General features: G+C 37.1%; 3 protein-coding genes across 14 annotated transcripts; 1 reads left to right on the top strand and 2 right to left on the bottom strand.

The window, feature by feature from the left end:
* Positions 1 to 109: 109 nt before the first annotated feature.
* Positions 110 to 4937, bottom strand: LOC128881477 (dyslexia-associated protein KIAA0319). Of its 5 annotated transcripts, none has more exons than XM_054132536.1 (13): positions 4529 to 4937; positions 4032 to 4446; positions 3683 to 3855; positions 3212 to 3589; positions 2425 to 3136; positions 2187 to 2335; positions 1927 to 2117; positions 1750 to 1849; positions 1365 to 1685; positions 1199 to 1300; positions 937 to 1122; positions 765 to 863; positions 110 to 643 (listed from the first exon to the last, which is right to left on the bottom strand). In XM_054132536.1, the coding sequence occupies exons 2-13, from the start codon at positions 4439 to 4441 to the stop codon at positions 627 to 629; spliced, it is 2838 nt and encodes a 945-aa protein (XP_053988511.1). In that variant the 5' UTR covers positions 4442 to 4446; positions 4529 to 4937; the 3' UTR covers positions 110 to 626. The 5 variants fall into 5 exon arrangements, with proteins under 5 accessions (XP_053988511.1, XP_053988510.1, XP_053988508.1 ...); XM_054132535.1 differs by having other exon boundaries at positions 110 to 657; positions 714 to 863; positions 4529 to 4935; XM_054132533.1 differs by having other exon boundaries at positions 714 to 863; positions 4032 to 4458; positions 4529 to 4934.
* An 82-nt stretch (positions 4938 to 5019) lies between these two features.
* On the top strand, positions 5020 to 10002 carry LOC128881476 (protein smoothened). Its single transcript, XM_054132531.1, has 8 exons — positions 5020 to 5143; positions 5254 to 5844; positions 6163 to 6477; positions 6796 to 7236; positions 7304 to 7476; positions 7568 to 7908; positions 8102 to 8303; positions 8400 to 10002. Exons 3-8 carry the CDS (start codon positions 6163 to 6165, stop codon positions 9862 to 9864), a joined length of 2937 nt encoding a protein of 978 aa, XP_053988506.1. The 5' UTR covers positions 5020 to 5143; positions 5254 to 5844; the 3' UTR covers positions 9865 to 10002.
* LOC128881481 (androgen-induced gene 1 protein-like) lies at positions 9886 to 21137 on the bottom strand. 8 transcript variants are annotated; one of them, XM_054132547.1, is made up of 6 exons: positions 18373 to 18515; positions 15432 to 15619; positions 13134 to 13271; positions 12795 to 13012; positions 12159 to 12310; positions 9888 to 10050 (listed from the first exon to the last, which is right to left on the bottom strand). In XM_054132547.1, exons 2-6 carry the CDS (start codon positions 15588 to 15590, stop codon positions 10001 to 10003), a joined length of 717 nt encoding a protein of 238 aa, XP_053988522.1. In that variant the 5' UTR covers positions 15591 to 15619; positions 18373 to 18515; the 3' UTR covers positions 9888 to 10000. The 8 variants fall into 8 exon arrangements, with proteins under 8 accessions (XP_053988526.1, XP_053988522.1, XP_053988527.1 ...); XM_054132552.1 differs by lacking the exon at positions 18373 to 18515 and adding an exon at positions 17020 to 17175; XM_054132546.1 differs by lacking the exon at positions 18373 to 18515 and adding an exon at positions 16881 to 17159.
* Positions 21138 to 21572: the final 435 nt, after the last annotated feature.

The following is a 21572-nucleotide window of genomic DNA, read 5'->3' as shown; positions in this document are numbered from 1 at the left end:
CTGGAAATTGATATAATTAAAAGTATTCATAATTATTACTATTTACTACTGAATGTCGTTTTCGCACGAAGACGAAAAGTTTAGGTACGATTAACTTGAACACAATCTATATGGATAACAAATTTTATTATTTATCCATACACGTGTAAAAATAAGATTGAATATACATATTAAAGAGCAAGTATTACATACAAAGGATATATGGATATAAGGATATAATGATTACTATATATAAATACTAATTCCAGCGCTCTTCAAGGCCGTGACCAAATCAAGTTCGATCATTATGTTATGTTACCGACTGTATTTACAAACAGCAGTGCATCTACATAGGTTAGATAATAAAACCCTCGAATTCGAATACATAATACAGACAAATGATATATTATTCTCGAATAAATTAATTAAGATACAATGAAGTTGAACGTGTGCTCATATCTCTCTCTCTAATCGGTACTTAAGTACTTCTATTTCATTTGAATTCTTTTATACAAGATGGCAATTTCTTCTGTTTGAGGAATCGCGTTGTTCTTGTTAGGTACGTACTTAAAATTACAGCCCTGTAAGTGACTAGTACTTTTATGCTTTGGCCAAACGTTCAAAAATGTGCGTCGCTTAACGAGATCTTATGTTCCATAAATCCCTGAAACGTATGATCTAATTACAACATACTTAATGCGATCCATTTAGGCGCTAATGGGTTTATCTGTTACCTCATGTCTTCACTCTAGAACCCACTTTAATAAAGCCGTTTCGAGATTTACCGTTTCTTACTTGACCGTTGTTTTTCACCTTGCGATGCTCGAACAGGACGTCATCGGAATCTGTATCAGATGCGGATAGCACCATTTTATGCGTTGAAACTGCAAAAACAATTGCATCACTTTTAGTCGTTGAACATAACCTCAAATTAAGGCACAACTAAAAGCACCGTACACGTGCTACTGTCATCTTCTGGTTCCGGTTGCAATAGAGAGTAACGCAGTGGTTTTTTCTTAGTGCGAAGCGAACGTCGTTTTCCTGTACATATTCTTTGGCATAGACAAACGAGACCCCAAATGAGGCCAACCCAGCACACAACCAGGGATAATAATGCTATTATCACATAAAGAATGCTCCAATCTGAAAATAATCGTTCTTTTCTATTCTTCTAATTTCGAGTAAAAGCATACTATTAAAAATACTTATTTCTACGTACCGCAATTGGAATCGCCGTTGCCGAAATATTTCTGTATTAAATTTTGCATCCAAAATGCCTCACACATACATAACCTTGTTTCTTGATCGCATACTCCATGGCCTTTGTGAAAGTAAATTTTAAATAAAAAAACATGCATGCAAATTATACGATAAAGACTACTTACCTGAGCAATTATTTTGACACACAGCAGTGTCGATATTCGCCACAGACAATTGAAGAAGCCCAGAGTCTTGTCTGAGTTTTTCTTTAAGCCGTTTAACTACTTCTGGTCCAGGCATAGTCGTTTTACCCCCTTTCTTTTCTACATAGAAAATTAATACTGCTTTGCCCGTGCGTGGTTCTACTTTTAAATTTCGAACAACAATCGACGCTTCGTCGCGCAATAACATTTGTAATTTTACTACTAACGAATTCTTTTGCGATACTGTCAACATGTTCGCTCCGATATTTAATATCAATTCGACCAAATGTAATAATTGTGGATCTATAAAGTAAAACAGACGAGTTCTATTACAGAAGGTTTTCTTTTTTTATTTTAAATTACTCACCAGGCTTCACTATCACGGATACAGTATCTTCACTACTAAGACCTTGATCGTCTGTTACTTTTAACCTAAATAAGTATCTACCTGGAATGATATCTGTCAGCTAAAATCGGAAAAGTTGAAATAGTAATAAGGTACTTGTTACATACTACTAAAATGTTCTGTTTACAAGCTTATTACCATTAAAATCGGTGATTTATCTGTATCCCGAACTATGGTACCTATCACAAGACTAGACGAATCTCTTGTCCATAGCCATTCACTAATTTTTAAGTCGTCGGTTGATTGAGATCCATTAATAATCAGTACACTGACAGGCGCTATTACGACTTGATCACCTCCTGCGTTTGCTTTAGGTGGAGCATTTTTATCTATAAAATAAAATTAATTGTATTACCTTTGAACGATTATTATCATGTTAACAAATGCACTATACATACTTTGTGTAACTTTTACTTTAACAGTATCGGAATCTTTATTCCCATTGCCATCGATCACTGTCAGCTTGAATTCATAGTCACCCTTTGTTAATTTTGTAACATTAGTAATCGATTCATTGACCGCAGAGAATTCGGCACTGCTGGGTCCGCTGTTAAAAGTTTCTTATTTTATTTATTATTACGGGACAAACATTAATCGTCAAGGGATTAAATTTATAATATTTAAATCTAAACGAACCTGACTTGTTTCCAATGGAAATATACGATCTTAATATCATCTTTACTTTTGCGACCATCGAGTATAGTTCTTGTTTCTGGTAGCGCTATGGTTATATCTTCACCTGCATCGGCTGTTGGAGGTTTATTCGTTGGTGGTTTTACGAAGACATGAACTTCAGCTGTAGACGACTGCTCGGAATCATCCGTTACTTTTAAGACAAACGTATACATTCCCTCCTCTAAATTAGACAGTTGTAAATACGGCGTTCTTGTGTTTTGCATATCCACAGCTTTGTTTTGATCAGAGGGACTTTTTGTCCATTCCCAACTTGCTATTCCATGATCGTCAGTGCTCAAATTACCATTCAGTGTTAACGTATTCTGAGGTAAATATATAATAATATCTTGGCCCGCGTTTGCGTTTGGAGGATAATCGGTTATTTTCAAAACCGTTATATTTGCACTTGTCGAATTTGTGATGTGATCTGAATCTTCAATGGTCAACTTAAAAGTATAATTGCCAGGAATAAGATTGTCTAACTGTAACGTGGGTGTATCGACTAGATTAGGTTGATATCCAATGGGTCCTTGTTGCAATTCCCAGTGATAAGAAATGACTCGATCATCATCTTTACTAGATGAACCATCTAACACAGCTCCTGTGTTTGGTAGTTTCACGACTTGCGAGGCAGGGGAAATTACAGCAATTGGTGCTTGATTTATTCTCTTTGCTACAAGTAGTATTCGTTAATCGTCGAACCATTGCAAGCAAAATAAATAACTCTAAATATGAACGTGAAACTTACGTGGCAAAACGCTGACATTTGCATATGCTTCGCCATAAGCATTCGGACTATTCACAGTTACTTTAAACGTATATAAACCTTCAGAAAGGTTACTTAATTTAACGGTCATACGATTCTGATCGGTCATTATTCCGGTGTGACTTTCCGGTTGACTTAGAAGACTCCAAGCATAATTGTAATGTTCATTTTCTTGCTCTGCAGGTACAGTATAGGCTGACAATGTTACTTCATTCTCTGGTAAGCGTACTTCCTTTGAGACAGCGGAAACTAACAGCCGTTTCATAGGTGGCTTTATCGACGTACTGGAATCTTTCAAAATCTGTACTCTCACTTGCGGCGTTACGCCAAGTTCTATGTCTTCCACCGAAGTACAAATTCCTATTATAACGAATATAAATAAAAAAATGAAAGTTCAACAACCAGAATAAGACGAAATACAAACTAATTTTTCAGTAATAATACCAAACATACCGCCGATATTCCGTTTAAATCCAACAGAGCATTGACAAATTCCAACATCGGATTTGTCTTGATTTTTAACGCATATTTCATTTTCTAGACAATTTGTGTGAGTGATACAGCTCAACCCATTTGTACCACCAAAAAGAATATCATCTCTTTCTTTAGCATCCATAAGCAATGTACTGAAAACACCAATTTCATAAGATGACAATAAATATAATAAGAAACAAATAAGAACAATCTACTCTGGTGATACAAATGGTATGTTCTATTCAACCTTGTAATCTATAATTAAGACCATTTGTTTTACCACAATACATAATTCTGCAAAATAATTTTAAACTACTCTAAATTTTACCCAGTATCATCGTTTATTTGAGCTAGCAACTCATTCCACACCTCATAGTCTTCTACAGGTTGAACTAAAACCATACTTGGTGGACTTTCATTTGCTAAATCTGCTCTGTACAAAGGTAGGCATTTTTTGGAGTTCTCACATTGTATATGATAACAAGTACCATTATGCATAAGCGCCACATTGCACACAGAATTAGTACAGCACGCGGCAACACAATGTTGCATGCTTTTTACACGAGGTTGACTAGCGTATACCCCACTAGAAAGATTTCCACGAGGTGTATAACTTGTAAAAACTCTGGGGTACAACTCGGGACAAAGCATTTGCCATTTTGTGTCCCAGTCCGAGTAATCGCCGACGCAATTTCCAAAGAACAATAAATATAATCCCAGGTAAAAGATTTCAAACATCTTCTCTGAAAAATAGTCTGAATGTCAAAGGCAATTTTTAATAATAAAATTACACACTTTAGTATTTATTTCGTAGAGAATTCCTACCTTATTATACGCACACTCCGAGGTAAATAAGAAACCGTCAAGATTATCGCAGCGAATATTTCAGGTTATTTTACGAACCATCTGTGACCTTATGGATTGTTTCGCTATCAAACGTCAACCGCAAACTGTTGGAAGATCGTCTCGCTGGTATTAACTTTAAGTGGTGTGCAGACATACACGGCACGGGCTTATCATATATTAACAGCATGTTATTATCAACGCCAATAAGCTAATCAACTATAGGGGTAATTATCATATTTCCTGTTATACCGGAATAATGAAAGGTCGACTAAAGAACGATAAAGTATCGAGCGTTAATGGTACAATGTCTTGATACAATTTATATCGCCGTTAATTGATTTCAAAGCAATCGGCAAACTCACAGAAACAAATTGTTCGTCGGAGAACGTCATAAACTGCTATCGTTTGACAACTAGCACGCCTGTATCACCTGTGCTCTGTGGTCGACAAAAATATTCGCAGATGTCGACACCAGTGTGAATGATTGATAGTATTTACTAGATAGTATTGAAATTCTACGTCGTTGTATCGCTTTCATTAGATATGTGTGATACACCCTCAGATATACTTTACCGCATCTTTAATTAAGAAACGGTAGGTTCATTATGTTATATTGATTATGTAAATCATACAGCTTGTGGATCTTCCTGTTCGGCTTTGTTGAATAATTGAATATAACCCAAACTACTTTCCGATCTTTACAGAAGAAAGCAAATTTCGAAGAACCTTTGACGGTCATAGTAAATGACGTAAAAACATATTGTCCAAGCTAAGAAGGAAGCATTGCACTTGTGCATTGCAAACTTATACATCATTTCTATTACTACATTACACCTGAAAAGGGTTTCATAGACAGAACCACTGTTCTGCACAAGACTACCGTTCGACATCATCAAGAAATGTAAACCTGCTTTTTGCGTTATCATTCTCAGATATCAAGAGAAAAAAAGCACGTTCTCAGAGTGGAGTATCATCCCAAAGTACTCCTAAATTTCCCGCACGAACACGTAGAACGTTCTGCGCAATGCCGACGGTGCTGCCACTGACGAGTTATTCGGGAAATTCTTTACTGCCGTGCATTCAAACACCGGAAAGAGGTATGAGCGAGTCCGTCGGATTCGTCGTGGGTGGGCTGCGAGCGAACGTAAGTTGTGTGTGGTCCGAACCGAGCGTTTGGTACGCTGGATGAGGCTGTCGCGAGCGTAGAAGATGCAAGACGCTTTGTTCGAACGGTGCGGAGAGATTTCTCCGTGGCAGAATATAATCGGGGTCTGGTCCTGAACAAAGCGTCCAAGGTACTATTTTTAATCACAAAATACTTTCATTGTTTATCTCTGCGCCGTACACGTGACGTTGTGTTTTTAATTGAGCCGATAGCGTGCCGGGAAATCGCGCAGTGTTTGGAAACAGTGTAATGAATTGTTACCATAATGTAATGCTACTTCAGTATTTTAATAATATTAACAATAACAAACGAGTGTTTATTCAGTGTCAATCGTACCGTTTTCGAAAGTGTATGTCTGTTAAATTATAGAATTTGTATCGAAGAGAACCGCGATTAGATTGAAAGCATTGTAACCATTGTCGAATATTTATAAACGAATTGTTTGCAGATGATGCTCCTGTTGATTTATTTTTTAATTATTTACCGAGCGTCGTCGGAATTGACGCCCGGTTTCGCTGGAAATTCAAACGGCGAAAATGAAACAAGGAAAAGCTTGGAATTGAGTCCCATTCACAGGATGAAGGATTCCAATTACCTACTGGATAGGTACCCTATAGGAGAATTGCCATCCGATTCTTTAAATTGTCATAGACCAGCAAAATGCGTGGAGATGCAAAAGACTACATGTATGGGTACAAGATTGCCTTATACTACCACTACTTTGGATCTTATACCTGAACATATAACTCAAGATGAAGTAGAGGTATGTTAACATTATAAATTAATACTTTGTACAGTTGCAAATAGATTTCTTATACTCTGTATCCAAGTAAACCTGAGAAAGTGAAAAGGTGCTTTTCTCTTTTGTGTCCATGTACCTGGTTCCTCAGGTATAGAGAGACCCTACTTTAAAGTCACCTCAGGTATTTCCTGTCTTGACTATTGTTCCAAAACAATTTCTATATCTACAGTGTTCATATTTATTTTCTTTGCATACATTTTTTGTGGTATTTCCTAAATCAATTTAGAATTTTAAATAATAATTTGTTTATGTAATTATTGTGCTTGTTTTGTTTTACAGGAGAGATTGCACATATTACAAGCATTGAAACATATGCCAAAGTGTTGGGCAATCGTGCAACCTCTATTGTGCTCTATATTTATGCCCAAATGTATCAACAATACGGTTGATTTACCATCCCAAGAAATGTGCAAAATGGTTTCAGGACCTTGTAGAATTGTGTTTAATCACACAATATGGCCAAGCTTTGTTAAATGTGAAAATACAAAATTATTTCCTAAATTATGTAAAAATGATATTCGAGAATTAAAATTTAATATTTCGGGTAAATGTCTGAAACCTTTGGTTCCAACTGATAACACTCTCGCAATTTTTGAGGGCGTTGAAGGTTGTGGTACACAATGCAACGATCCACTTTTTACGCCGGACGAGCATAAACAAATTCATTCTTTTATCGCTTGGGCTGCAGGGATCTGTGGCTCGTTTAACTTGTTTACGGTCGTAAGTATCGCGTAAATAAACGTGTATAATTTTTAAGATTTACTTTCATACATTATTTACATTACAGATAACGTTTCTAATTGATTGGAGAAGCGCAAATAAATATCCAGCTTTAGTTATTTTCTACATAAATTGTTGTTTTATGGTATCTTGCATCGGATGGCTTGCTCAATTTACACCAGGCAGTAGAGAAGTGATTGTATGTCGTAAAGATGGAACATTGAGGATGAGTGAACCAAGGTATTAATAATTTGTTAATCTATGTAGTAAGTTTTCTATAATCATATAATATGTATTTGTAAATGAAACCTGTGTATCAATGTATTTTTAGCGGAGAAAACTTATCATGCGTCGTAGTGTTTGTCCTTGTGTATTATTCTCTTATGGCAGCAATGGTGTGGTTTGTGATACTTACGTATGCTTGGCATATGAGTTTTCAAGCATTAGGAAAAATTCAAGATAGGATTGACAAAAAGGGTGCTTACTTTCACTTGATAGCTTGGTGTTTTCCACTTGTCCTTACCGTCACTATAATGGCATTAGGTGAAATAGATGGAAACAGTGTGACGGGCATATGTTTTGTGGGTTACGCTAATCACGGAGTCAGAGCTTGGTTCCTGCTCGGTCCTGTGATGATTGTTTTACTGGTTGGTGGATACTTCTTATCTCGAGGTATGTTTCGAATTTATATTTGTCCGTTTAAGCTTTCCACTTTATATGTATAACGAAAGTAATAAAATGTATTTTTTGTATGCTATCCTAAAAACTGTAGTCACTGTAAGTATTTCCTCTTTTTAGCAACAATTGATAATGTCTCGAATTCTACTAATCGAATGTTAGCTAATACTTTTATTAATATTTTCAGGATTGATTACTCTGATTCGATTAAAAATAACCAGTCAAGAAATTATATCTGAAAGGGCAAGTTCTAAAATAAGAGAAACTATTGTTCGCATGGGTCTATTCTCAATTTTCACTTTTACCGCGGCCGTGGTAACATTTTATTGCCACATTTATGAATTCCAACATTCGTGGGAATGGCGTCAAAGTTTTAGAAATTACATGATGTAAGAACCATACCGATACTTTCGAATAACGTTTTCTCAGACTGTATTTCATTCAACAATTGTAATGGATAATCATGTGTCGCCTTTTATTTGTAGATGTGCGATAACGACACACTATTTAGATATTTCCGAGTGCAAAATGGAGGTTCGGCCAAGTGCCGCTAAAATGCAATTGCATTTACTTTCACCATTTTTTGCTGGTATCCTCATGTCTTCGTGGGTTTGGACTGGTTCAACTGTAGACACCTGGACGAGATTTCTCAGACGGACTTTCAATTGCGAGACGGAAGAACCGATCAGATTAAAGAAACACAAGGTTATCGCCCAAGCATTCGCGAAACGAAAAACGTTTAACAACGCCGGTCGATTGTCCATCAGTTTCCATAACACTCATGAGGATCCAGTCGGTTTAAACTTTGATTTAAATTCTGTGGCCTCGCAGGATTTTAGTTCAACGTGGGCTGCCGCTTTACCCAAGTTAGTTACACGCAGATGCGCGCTTGTAGGCGCAACAACAGGTTCTGTATCCAGTAACAGAAGAAACTCCGTGGACTCCGAGATTAGTTTCAGCGTGCGTCGGGTGTCCGTGGAATCCAGGAGAAACTCGTTGGATTCGCAGATATCTGTTCAAATAGCCGAGCTGAAAACGACGCGGAAAGTCGCGAGCACCTCCCGTGGTCGACGTGGAAAACGGCGACGAGACTTTGGAAAATCGAGGTCTGGCAAAGTGGGACCATTGTTCAGAAGAGGTAGCACAACGTCTCAAGAAAGTCAATTAGGTGCTCAAATATTATCAGCGTTGACCATAGGTGGCGGCGACGCTAGAGTACCGACAATTCAAGTTCCTAACATGAAGAGACGATCGGCGACCGCTGGTTTGGACGACCGAACCTTGAATCCAAAACTGTTCGATGGAAAAAACGCTGGCATGCTTCTGCCATTTCTATTCCCAGCGCAGAGTGGTAGCGATGAGAATTTAAGCAGCGAGGAGAAACACGAGCAAGAGTTGGCAGGAAAGGATGTGGACATCGAGGGTGGCAACATCGAAAAGGACGACCAAGACACCGAGACTGACGAAAGCGAACCTGAAGAAAAAACGAAGATGTTGGAACCCGATGAACCGCCCGAGCGCAGCAAGAGCAAAACTAGTAACAAAAGCTCCAAGAGTTACAGTCACGAGAGCGTCAGAAGGAGCAGAGAGGGGCGCAAAAGTAAATATTTCCTCCAGGATGAAGCTATCTTGAAACACCTGTTTCAAGAATCCAATGATCTCAAACTGAAAAACGACTCTGACATCAAAGAGGCGTACAAAAAAGCCGGAATGGGAAATCTGGCGTCTAGTCTTAACTCGTGTTGCGCTGAACTGACACGACTCAAGCAACTGGACACGCAGGCCGCCAATGCCCGAGAAATGGCGACGCAAACCTCGCTTCCGTTGGACATTTTGGAAATGGAGGAGTTGAAGCAAAGCATAGACGAGATCATCAACAGTCGACATTGTAGCTCTAAAGGGACACAGATTTCACCTCAGCTAAACAAAAGCAAAAATATCGCTACGTAACGCTAACTATCTTCTTGGAATTGCGTTAAGGAAGTGATTGCAAACAAAGTGAATTTTACGAACGGATCTTTATTTTCGATAGTAATTACTGCCGCTATCAAACTGTGGTTTGTCTTTTCATTTTATTTTTTTATCTTTACTGTAACTTTTTCCTCTTGTGATTCTTACCTGAGGTTACAGTCTTTCCTGAAAAAAAAGAAAACGATAGTGCATGACAATTTCATAGTGCCAATATCGTACGTTATTCGCCGTGTTATTTATCATTCGCATATTGTATATTCACGAGTGCAATAACATGACTTCGATTGTAAATAATACGTTAGAGTAACTCGGATTCAACAATGCATATTATTACTTTTATACATTTTATTATGATAAAATAGTGTTAAATTTCGATGTAGTTGTATTTTAGAGGTTACGATACCAGAAGTAGAAATGTATTGATTCATTTTTATACAAAACGATCCTCATCCATCTTTAATATTACCCTGTACATTACAGTATTTGCATTGTGTATATCCTACAGTACTTAGATTACATACAAATATTTTTTTATATTCACGTGACTCATTCTATGACTTCAGATTTAAGTTACTCATGTGCTTACTACAATTATTGTCAGATTTTATGTACATTTCAGAAGTCAGCCATGAACTGTTTATAAAGTGGAGCATGCAAATGTAATTATACATTATATAATTCTAAAGTAATACTCTATTAAAAATGATAGAAACAACAAATTAATTTTGCACTGCTTCCAAGTAGGAATGAAAAAGTTTCATGCACACAAAGTATGAATCTAAAGAGACAAAGGAAAAAATGTTCGCGTATACAATTGTGTAGAGTGTGATTTATCCAAGCAAGAATATATATGAAATAGTAAAATACACGTTTCTACCCTTCCATTTTTAACGTACGTACTTATTCGCGCGCAATAGTGCGAATCGTAAACAAATGAATATTGCGCACATGTAAATTAAGAAGTACCGTCAAACAAGAATTTCTCCAAAATAAGTATTCGGATATTATGCATTATGTTGGAACTATTTCTGGGAAAATTTATTCTAAGCCTCACTAGAGTATATATAATTATAGGAAGGGTCTACCCGTTATCGATAACTGATATTTGCCGCATACAGTTCAACGCAAGTTTTCTCCGTTCTGTCCCAAATTATCCATAGGAAACTCGAACTACATCAAAGGACAGCATGTGTCTTAATTTATCCCAACTCCTTTTACTCTGTTATCGCACACTGTCGTCATATTTTTATTCGAATTCAGAAGAGTCTATCGAATGTAACAATTTTATTCAACTTCGTCCAGGTGTAACAAAGATTATCAATAAATCCTACAATTTTCTTCAATGGAAGTAACTTATTTTAGTATACTGTACAAAAGGAGAGGGTTGAACTTTATTTTTCGTGAATACGATTCGTCGCGTAAAAACAGCATTTCTCGGCGAAAAGAATCTGTCTTCTTTGCACAAGCCCCTCGACGAACAGGTACATGTTAACCATTTTTCTGATCGGTCTGCAAAACCACGGTCCTCTTGCTCGGATCCTCTTACGCTTTCAAATCTGGTCCGTTACTCTCAGCTACGTATTTTTTTCCTACACTCGGTACAAATACATCCCGATTTTAGTTTTCGAGAAAATGATGTAGGAAACGAATCTGGCATACGCGGACATACATGTATTCCTCATACGCAACCACAGTTCGCTGTTTCTTTGTTTTCCGTGCACCACGTGTCTTCCTTTTGTTCTTGTTGTTTTATTTATTTATTTGATTGTTTCATTGCTACCGGTAACTAAGGCTCGTCGAGCGTACAAAATGTAGCTGTGTGTATTGTTGTGCGTGTATTTTTATTTACATCAGCGTGTATATGTATATCAGGCACTGTACAGCGTAAAGTGTCGAATTTTACAATTAGTCTCCCATTTTTGCAACGGACGCGAAACGCAAGCCACGCGAGAAATCATCACCTACATGCTTCAGCTACGCAAACCTCTCGCAGGTTAACGACACCGCGTTATTCTCGAATACTTTGTTTATAAAACGCGCGCTCTGTTGCATGCACGTTACTGGTAATACGGGTTCCAAATTATTTACCCGAATAATGCATGCTATACGGTAAGAGTATGGGGGGAGGGAAGGGTTTGAGAAACGTTTCATCCGATTTTGTTTTATTCACCACCACCTTAGAGGGGATAGAATACGATGAAGTCGGTAGCTAATCACAGAGCGAGGCTACTTGCTCTTGGCATGGGACTTTTTGTGTTTAGTGTATTCGTTACCCCAAACAAAGTTGTCCAGCGTCTCTCCCATAAAATAGAACATCGTGCTGAACAAAAACATCGTCGAGAGGAACACGATTCGCGCAGGAGTTGAGAGCACTTCCATGACCGGGTACACCCAGATGCCGCTTTTATAATAGATTATGTGCATCCTGAAATGAAGGATCATTAAAGAGGGAACGGTTATCAATTACGTACATTTTCAAGGAAAACCGGCGCCGACTTAATTGCTACTTTTTCATGAATGAGTAGTAGACGACGAATGAGTATTTTGTATAGCGATCTATTCGCAATCGTTAATTCGCGATCGAACGACGGTTTGATAAGTAATTTTTATTATATCAATGACAAGTTAAAAGTTGTTTACCCGTTACACAAAATGTTGCATTTCATTCAGCGAGACCATGGACTTTGGTATAAAAAAACCGCCTGACCTGTGATGAAACTAATCCCTAAATAGATAAAGACGCGACGAGAGCTATGCAAGTCACTGTAGTCACTATTTGTGTATAACAATCACAGTTCTTCAATGAAATAGCCGATAAGAGTAAGGATACTACGATGAAAACAAAACTGCACGATGTCTTTATTCGTCGTCCATTACTCTTTGATTCGAGTAGAATAACATCGACATACCAAATTAAGTATGCCAATAAAAACAGGCAGTGACCAGAGACTCCTTTCGCTCGGGACGGGTATTTTCTTGGCGTCAGAATCGTCTCCAACAAGGTCGACACCATGATCATCGTGTGCATCAGATGGTTCAACCACCATGGGAAGTAAGGATCAATGGCCTTTGGAAATACCAATTCGCGGTCCACGAACATCAGAGACCAGAATGTTACCCCGACGAACTGTAACGCGGACAAGAAACTTAAATCGAACGAACGCGTGAAACGTCGACATTCGTCGTTTCAGCAAAGAAAGAAACACCGTTAACCGTCTCTTCGATTTCCGGTGTTCAGTTATACTTGCCATGGCGACCGGGAAACTGAAAACCGCGTGCATAAAATCCTTTAGTTTGCGTAAAAACGGTGGTTTCTTGGGACTCACGGCATTGGTGCCGAACCAGTCGTTCAACGAGCATATCAAGAAGAATACTGCTTGAATGATCTGGAAAAAAATAAACATGTGTGGTGCTCGACAGTCTTTAACGACAATTCGAATTCGCTGTACGTTAATCGAAGCATCTGCACCCTCTTTACGGTAGGTGCGTCACGTAAACGCGATTGGTTCATTAAAGTGAATGCGTCGCGTGGCAATCGATCCAACGCGCGCTCGATCTTATTTACTGGATGCACTCTACGGATATCTTAAGCGAGAAACCAGGAAGCAAGACCCTCATCTTTAAAGATGAGGACGATAAAAAAAACTCGCAATAAACTTGTTAGATGCTGTTTTTGCTAGTCATTGAAAACTGTCTACCGAGAAATAAATTCAAAGAGACACATGTTAGCACAATGTAGAAAATATGAAATACATCAACGGAATGTTTGACGTCCGCGGTGCTGTCTGTACATACAGTGGGTGTAGAAAGTATTCGTGCACTGATCAATTTCCAAAAAAACTATGTAAAATTGTAATTTATTAACTTATTTTTTATAAGTAATGACATTCTACATATTCTCGGAAATCTCTAGAATAGATAGAGTACAAAAAAAAATAGCTATTTATGTAAATTGCGAAATTAACAAGAAAGAACCAATTAATCTTAATTAAAGCTTCGTTGAAAAAAAAAAAATTTACATTAATTTACAAGTATGTAATACTTCCTTCGTGGGATTTCCTTTTGATTTTCTAAGCATTAAATTAACTAAATTATTAGTTGTTCGAAGTGGGATCTTCTTCCATTCTTCTATTAGAGTCTTTTTTTTTAAGTACGTTACTGGAAATTTGATGTTTCCTAATTCGTACGAAGCAATAAACTAATGCGTTTACGTTACAAACTCTACTCTAAATGATTCGTCATAAGAATCGTACAAATACTTATTGCTTCTATATTTATATTCACTTTTCGCATCTTTTTGTTAATTTCACAAATTATATTAACTAGTAAATTTTGTTTAGACTATATCTATCTTAGAGATTTCCGAAACTATGTAAAATATCATTGATTATAAAAAAAGAAATTAAGAAAACTACAATTACTGTAGTTTCTCATTCACTGTATCTCTCATTCATTTCTACGGTTTTAATCTCTCTCAAATATGAGGTCACGTCGAGTGTTTAAAAGAATACTTTCTTATCAACCTAGATTTAAACTAGCAGTGTGGAAAAGCGTGTCGAGAGTTGTAAAACTATAATTCGCGCGGTGACTGATGTTAAATTAAAGAGCGAATATTTTTAATTAGCTTGTCCAGAAGTAAATTAATTTCAACGCGAAGGAATGATATGAAAACGACGTGCGTTAGACACGCCATGATATCGATACGAGTACATTTCCGATGGTAAAATGTCAGTCACTTAACTGTTGAAAGGTAACGTGACATGGCGTGTGCCATAGTATGCAAGTGACATGGAGTGGCGCTCGAGTAATTGAACTCCAGCTACGTAATTCGTAGCATCAACGAGAAATGGCCATAAGTGCAAAATCGTTTACCAGCACTAAACGGGCAGAAAAATGCTTTAACTAGCGATGCGCGCGGTTCTGACGGTTGCTCGCATAGTTGCGCGGAATCGGTATTACATGAACCAGAATCGAAGTTACAGATGTAGCTGTACTTGTATTACATATGAATATTGTACACAGATTAGTTTAACGTTATCTTTCAATTAAATATCTTAGACAGCTATCGCGGCTTTACTGCAATTCCAGCTGTTCTCATTCCCCTGGTTACGTACACAATACAGTACGTATTCTTGTAACATGTAGGCCTGTAGACTGTTGCATAACACTGTAATGAGGACGTGACACAATCACTTGTTAAAATAATCTTGCGGTCTAAGCACGAAAAAAAAGAATTTTAAACAGCACAGTACACTTCCTTAGAAACTCGGTTGAATAAACATTGAATAATATTGATGTTAGACATTCCAAAACTGGATAGCAATCGCCTGATAAAGATAAAAACAAACAGATGCTGTTAGTCAATTCCAAAACACAGTGTTCCACAGTTGCAATTTCCATTACGAGGAATAAACAACTCTCGATTTCGCAAGACTGATTCTCTTAAAAATCGGTATGCTGTTACGTAAGACCTGTATCAACGTTCCGAATGTACATAACCAAAAGAAAGGAAAAACGAGACCGGACAATCGTGTCGCAATACTAACCGCGTCCCAGAATGTGAGAAACTTGAATTTCCCGCCGTAAGCGTTGTGCATTTTGGTAACATGCGAGGGTATCACGACATACGTGTAATCATAGTATACTGATACAGCGAACTGCACGGAAGAGATCACGTGAAACACACTTATCAGCCCGTCACGCATCTTACAGGCGTCTCTCAGTTTCCCGAATTCTGAAATGATTCATGAAATTCCATGTTTACTCGCCACCGACATTTCAGCGTCGTGTTCGTGTTGTTTTATCGTTGAAGGGAATCGATAAACAAATAGAAATAATTCATTACTGGTGATTCCCGAACAATATTTACGTTTTCCTCTACTTTTTCACTCCTCTTCGCGAGTTTTAGGTTAACCCTTTAACCTATAACAACTTGTGAGACTCGTGGCACAGAACTCGAGTCAAACATGAAAAACACGTGTCAGACACGTCGTACCAAAGGGCGCAAGGAATTTTGTACTTGATTATGGCATTCACGATCCCACACTAAATCCTAGGTTAAAGGGTTAACCGTTTCAGATTTAGAAGAAAGTTACGGTACCACGTGGACTGGTAAAACAGTTCCGATTAGTTTTCGAACTTGAATTCTTGGATCACCTGTTTTTATAATAGCAAAACTTCTTTTTTTCCGACGCTACAACAGCAGACCGTAACTTTGCAACCGAAGTTAAAAATAGAACGACAGTTGTCGCACACGATAAGCGTGGCATACTAGAAATATTTATATCCGTGTTGAAAATTTTGGTCAACTTTGATGCCGATGACAATGTGTATTTCACATTCGAATATTCTTAGTCATTTGCAATACAATGAATTTTTGTAAGCGATCCATAGGTCAAGTTACAATTGAATACGGTCGGTCTTATCGAAAATTATTCACTTGATAAGAGATATTCAGTTTAGTAAATGTTAACATATTTTAGCGTGATGCACTATTACAGCATCGATTAAATAATTGCGCGCGTAAGCAGGTGCACATTGTGTTTACAAATTATGTAAGAGAATTTACTTTCGAATTATGTAAACCCCGTGTAAAAAATGTTGCGATACAGCGATTTACGATACCGGATAGTAGTACCACCGTTCTGTATCGCTAATGCAAGATAAATTTTGTGGCAATTAGGGATTATTTGATAACAAATATATGACCGTAGAACGGATACAGATAGCGTACAAGTTTGCCAATCACGTTCAATGTATATGTTCATTGGCGACGTCGCATAAAGTCCAAGACTTATTGTGCACATTGAATGGAAACTTTTAATCAAAAAAACGCAAGATATAATCAGAATTTCGCAAATATCGTTTTGAATAATCTATTTTGCAAATTAACTTCAAATGTTAATAGCACGGAAACTGGAATTCGTTTCCGAATTCGATCTCCGTCGGAAAACGTAGAGAAAAACTGCAATTATTATTCGACACGTAAACTATACTCTATCAATGCATAAATCACTGTGGTTGTAATCTCGAGGAGTCTCGCGGTTCATCGTCCGTCACCTTAGAGAATCGTAAAAGTCAACAATGAATTTCAGATCGTGCTGCAAAAGTTTCTCACGCGATCGTCCTTTTTACCACGTCTCCTTGATTTCCAATCGGTCACCCGCGTCTCGCGAGAGAAATGTGCCTCTTTTTTAGAGAAAAAAACACTCCGGGTTTTTTCGGTCGCATGTACGATCCGCGCCAACAGTATCGACCGCTTCGATGGTCTGCGACTTACTGACGGATAGGCGAAAATACGCCACGAGAAAGAGAGAAACAGTTAGCCATGTGCGTAAGGCCTACAGTTGGGGGAAAGGGAGACAGTATGAGGCAAGATCTACGCAAGCACAGTGGCGCATCATCCTATAGACGTTACTGCTTTTTTATTAACTAATTACTTTTGGAAGGACCAACAATTTTGTTTCTCAATTTCTATTAATGCTCCCTGTTTTAAAACATTCTAACGAGTTAAACGAAAAATCGATTGATTATCACGTCGCATCTGATATCAACCAAGTCACTATAGTGACGTATATATACGTCACAAAATCTTGCAGTTAACAAGATATAAGAAAATTATGCTAGATCTTTATGTATATATTTATCTTCCTATTTCTTTTCTTCTACTGCGAGAGTAGAAAAAAAATTTCGCGCGATGTTGCGCGAAAATAGACCAGAATAAACAAACAAGAAGAAGGAGCGTATGCAAAACAGAGACGTCTCTAATACTCTTATTCTACGCAAGTGGGATGCGCATTCATTTCTATGGACGAGCGGAGTTGTTTCTACCGCACTTTCTTCCGTTACTTAACCACATTTGATTTAGATACCGAAACCGATGTGTCGGTGTATTTTAAAATCCGTAATACCTTACGAACGTGTCATCGTGCAGCATGATTGTAGAAAAACTTGTTTCGGCTTGCACTTTCTAATTGGAGTTTAAAAGTCTGAGGTCGTTTCGCTGAAACACGTCGCGTATTTACGCGACAGGAGACGAGAGATCGAACGAAGACTACAGAGAAACTATTGCTACAATATATTACGTGATTTTTCACTTTCCGCTATCGTATGACACCTGCGAGTTACACCACACGCGACGTATAGTTAGCAATTACAGTAAAAACCTCGTTGTTAGAATCTCATGGTTAGAAAAATTCTTAAAGAGTACATATTCTTTTCTTTTTTTTTCGAGGACTATTTTAGAAACTGACCGAATGCAAGTTACGTACATAGGTAAAACGAATTGTAATTAAATACACGCAATTCGATATTCGAGTGTATTTGCACAATTTTAATTTAGTGGAGAAGATCGATGAAGTTAACGGAGAGTAAGAAAATTCATAACTAATAAATGATAACGTACGAATGAAAAGAAATTTACAATTAAAACAATTAGCTCGAGTCAAGAAAAATGAATTCGTTAACAATGGAAATAAAATGACTTACCACGCCCCACATTGTCAAGTATTTCAATAGTCCAGGATCAAACTTTTTAAACGCATCGTTCAACGAGGGTATGTTGAGTTGGGTCACACTGTAGAACGTGAACGCGTATGTCAGGAACATCCCCGTGTGGAACAATTGATTTATCGTGTACGCCATGTTGCCGAAACGCTGCGAAATGGAAAACGATTTGTGAAACTGATGTATCCATTTCAGGGGAAATCGGTTTTTATTGAGCTTGTTGTGATTGCTTCGGCAGCCCTTCATGTTCTAATTATTTCTCCGAGTTTTCAGTGGTTGCGACGTTCTAGGTTAGGTTCAATTGACAATGGACAATCGATAGACTGAACGTTTCTCTAGCGTGGCTCTCCTACAACGCTACTCTTCCTATTATTTTGTTAGCTGATCAATAAACAACTCTTTTATATTATCCATCGCAATGTCATCGCATGTAATATTTTATAATGGCGAGAAGGTTCTTAAGCTAACAATAAGTGATAATAAAAGTGATAATAAAGGTATCGATAAAAGTAATGTAACTAAACAAACTATTTTGTTTTTTGTAATGAAAAAATTGTAAAATACGCGTTATTTCAATTGAAGATTACATATGAAGTTGATAACATACGCGAGTCATGTTTAGTGATCAAAATGAAATCGGCAGTTGGTAAATTGAGAGATTGGTAGAATTATTGATAAGATATTTAAAATTGTAGACATGATAGGAAGACGATTAACTAAGAATTCGCTAATTGTAAACATGTAGCTTAAGTAACAATTATTATCGACTGAAAGGCAAATGGTTAAAAACCCTGTTTCAATTCAAAGTAAAAAAAAAGCGTTTCATAATGAATAACAAGGGTAAAATCCAAGGATATTTACCTCAGATTTAATTTTTTATGGAATGAATCGCGTCTATTAAGTCAGTACCGCAAATAGTAATCTTATCTTCGTTATCATGAACTTCTACATCGGCCGTTGAATAGGGAGTGAAACCAAACACATACAAGATAATTGTATGTACAGTATATTGATGTTCAACTGTTGCAATGTAATAAACCACATATAACAACAAATTTTGTCTCTGCAAGGTGTTATAATGTATAATTAATCACAATCCTGTGACATTCAGAATAAATTTATGCGGCATACGGTTTCGATTAATTTAAGTGGATTTCCAACGCTAAAATTGCAAATATTTGACTGTGTGAATAAAAATAATTCGAGACCTCAGATCCAACACGGTATTCAACAAGGTCAAACAATATACATAAGCGTAAACCATACTTGGACGATCAAGGTTTTTCATGCGTAGTACGCAACATGAATTAAAATTTAGCTCCACCGGAATATGTTACCATTCAAATTATTTCAATGATATTGAATTTCCTATTTTGTTTACGTAGAACGATAGGACACTATACATACAATATGCACGAACACGTACGATCTAAAACTGGTTTCGACATTAGTGCGTGAGTATTGCATTCATGTGAACTTCACAGCCGACACGAGATTCAATATTCAATATAATGAAACGTAACGAATCAAAGACCAATTTTCCTGAATCATTTCGTTGAACAAACTTGATTTCTTTCGTGCGAACAAACTGAATTAGAATTAAATTGTTAAAAATATTAATGGCTAAATATTGATGACTGAGATATTAATGAAAATAAAATTCCAGCTTTCGAGAATCAAGTCAATGATTCGACCCCCCATTCGCCTCCGTATTCGTTATTGATTTCGATGTTCGATGTTATATAAAATTCGCATACGCAAAAAATCACTTCGTTTCTCCGAACGAGGTAGGAATTCTTTAGGTAACCACGTCAGAACTTTCGGACATTTTATTAGTCTTCTCAAAGGACGAAACGTATCGTTGATATTCATGAAATATGTAATTCTAGTTTCTAACCGGATTTTTTTTCACGAGAAATAAAAATCGACTCGGTAACCAACATCCTACAGCTAATAAGATTCTTTGTATAGCTAACCTAATCGACCGATTCTTAAATGTTTAATCGTCAGCTCTCTCCAAAAATTTCTCTATTAAATTAATTTGACGCGATTATCATCTTTCGAATAATAGATTTGTGACATACGTTCGATCGAACAGTTCATATTTGACTTGTTCGTTACAAAATATTTTATTTCATAACTCAATCAATACGCTAGTTTTCATACTGCGAGTAATGAAGAAAAAGTTGTTTGCTTTTTATTCGTTATTTAAAATATTTATTTTTATAAGAATGAAAAATATTTTTGTTTAACCTTACTATCTACCTGTAGCTTTTTGTAACAAATTTTAATTCGACGAGATTTCTATCACACCAAGATTTCTTCCAGCTTGAATTGTTTACTCTGTAATCGCTATATGAACGATCTACTTTTTATGGAATGAACTTGATAGGTTTTGTTTCAAATTACTTATCCTTGGCGATCTTAACCTTATCACCTGTTTCCAACCTCCTACACAATCTTTTGGAAGAACGATTCGTGTTATGCTCAGACTTCCCCTACTTTGAACTGCTCATCTTGAAATCACTCTACGCAATGCAACTGAATACAATTTTCGTCTCGAGATTGTTCAGTTTTGTCACCTACCTGCAGTGATCCTGGACGTCAACAAAGATGAAATAAAAAGCGTCCCCTGGAGGCAGGTACTATCAGGACTCGTGCACGTAGAACAACATCGACAAAGAACAGAGCGCGACTGACAACTGATCGTTTTTATGTCTCGTTCATGGTCTCGCCTCCACGGCGATGAACGTCGACGCATTTATCGAATACGTCGAGGGCCGTTTCCTGGTACGTCACCACTCCCCGCAAGTATTTAGTAGGGGGTTTTATCGTCAACGTGCCTTTAATATATACGTTCATTGACCTATTAAAGCTGTACCTGACGAAACGGCATTATTTTTTGAAAATTCACGGTGTATCGATCAAAATAACGATCAGATTAGGAGGAACAGTAATACGCAATACATATGACATTCAACGATTTTTGACGATGACGCGATTCTTCCAAAATCGAATCAAATCGTCGGATGCAAATGTAAAACTTAACATATAGAATCTTGCAAATTCATTTAGCCATTGCGATATAAACATCCGCACGTATATACCTAAATAAATTCAGAAAATACATATCTTTATAAAAGGTAAACGTAATTAGAGAGTTTGTGAAATGCGTAGGTATG

This window comes from Hylaeus volcanicus, chromosome 8, assembly GCF_026283585.1.
Source record: "Hylaeus volcanicus isolate JK05 chromosome 8, UHH_iyHylVolc1.0_haploid, whole genome shotgun sequence".
NCBI classification, from domain to species: Eukaryota; Metazoa; Arthropoda; class Insecta; order Hymenoptera; family Colletidae; genus Hylaeus; species Hylaeus volcanicus.
This window is presented reverse-complemented; position numbering and strand designations above follow the sequence as displayed.

Bases quoted from the DNA above. Each gene is read 5' to 3' on its own strand.
- LOC128881476 (XM_054132531.1), top strand. From the start codon at position 6,163: ATGATGCTCCTGTTGATTTATTTTTTAATTATTTACCGAGCGTCGTCG. The intron at 7,237-7,303 runs GTAAGTATCGCG...TTTACATTACAG, and splicing joins CGTTTAACTTGTTTACGGTC to ATAACGTTTCTAATTGATTG. The intron at 8,304-8,399 runs GTAAGAACCATA...TTTTATTTGTAG, and splicing joins AGTTTTAGAAATTACATGAT to ATGTGCGATAACGACACACT.
- LOC128881477 (XM_054132535.1), bottom strand. From the start codon at position 4,441: ATGTTTGAAATCTTTTACCTGGGATTATATTTATTGTTCTTTGGAAAT. The intron at 1,686-1,749 runs GTGAGTAATTTA...TTTACTTTATAG, and splicing joins ATCCGTGATAGTGAAGCCTG to ATCCACAATTATTACATTTG. The intron at 1,301-1,364 runs GTAAGTAGTCTT...ACTTTCACAAAG, and splicing joins GTGTCAAAATAATTGCTCAG to GCCATGGAGTATGCGATCAA.
- LOC128881481 (XM_054132547.1), bottom strand. From the start codon at position 15,590: ATGCGTGACGGGCTGATAAGTGTGTTTCACGTGATCTCTTCCGTGCAG. The intron at 13,272-15,431 runs GTTAGTATTGCG...ATTTTTTTCCAG, and splicing joins TTCTCACATTCTGGGACGCG to ATCATTCAAGCAGTATTCTT. The intron at 13,013-13,133 runs GCAAGTATAACT...TCCGCGTTACAG, and splicing joins TCAGTTTCCCGGTCGCCATG to TTCGTCGGGGTAACATTCTG.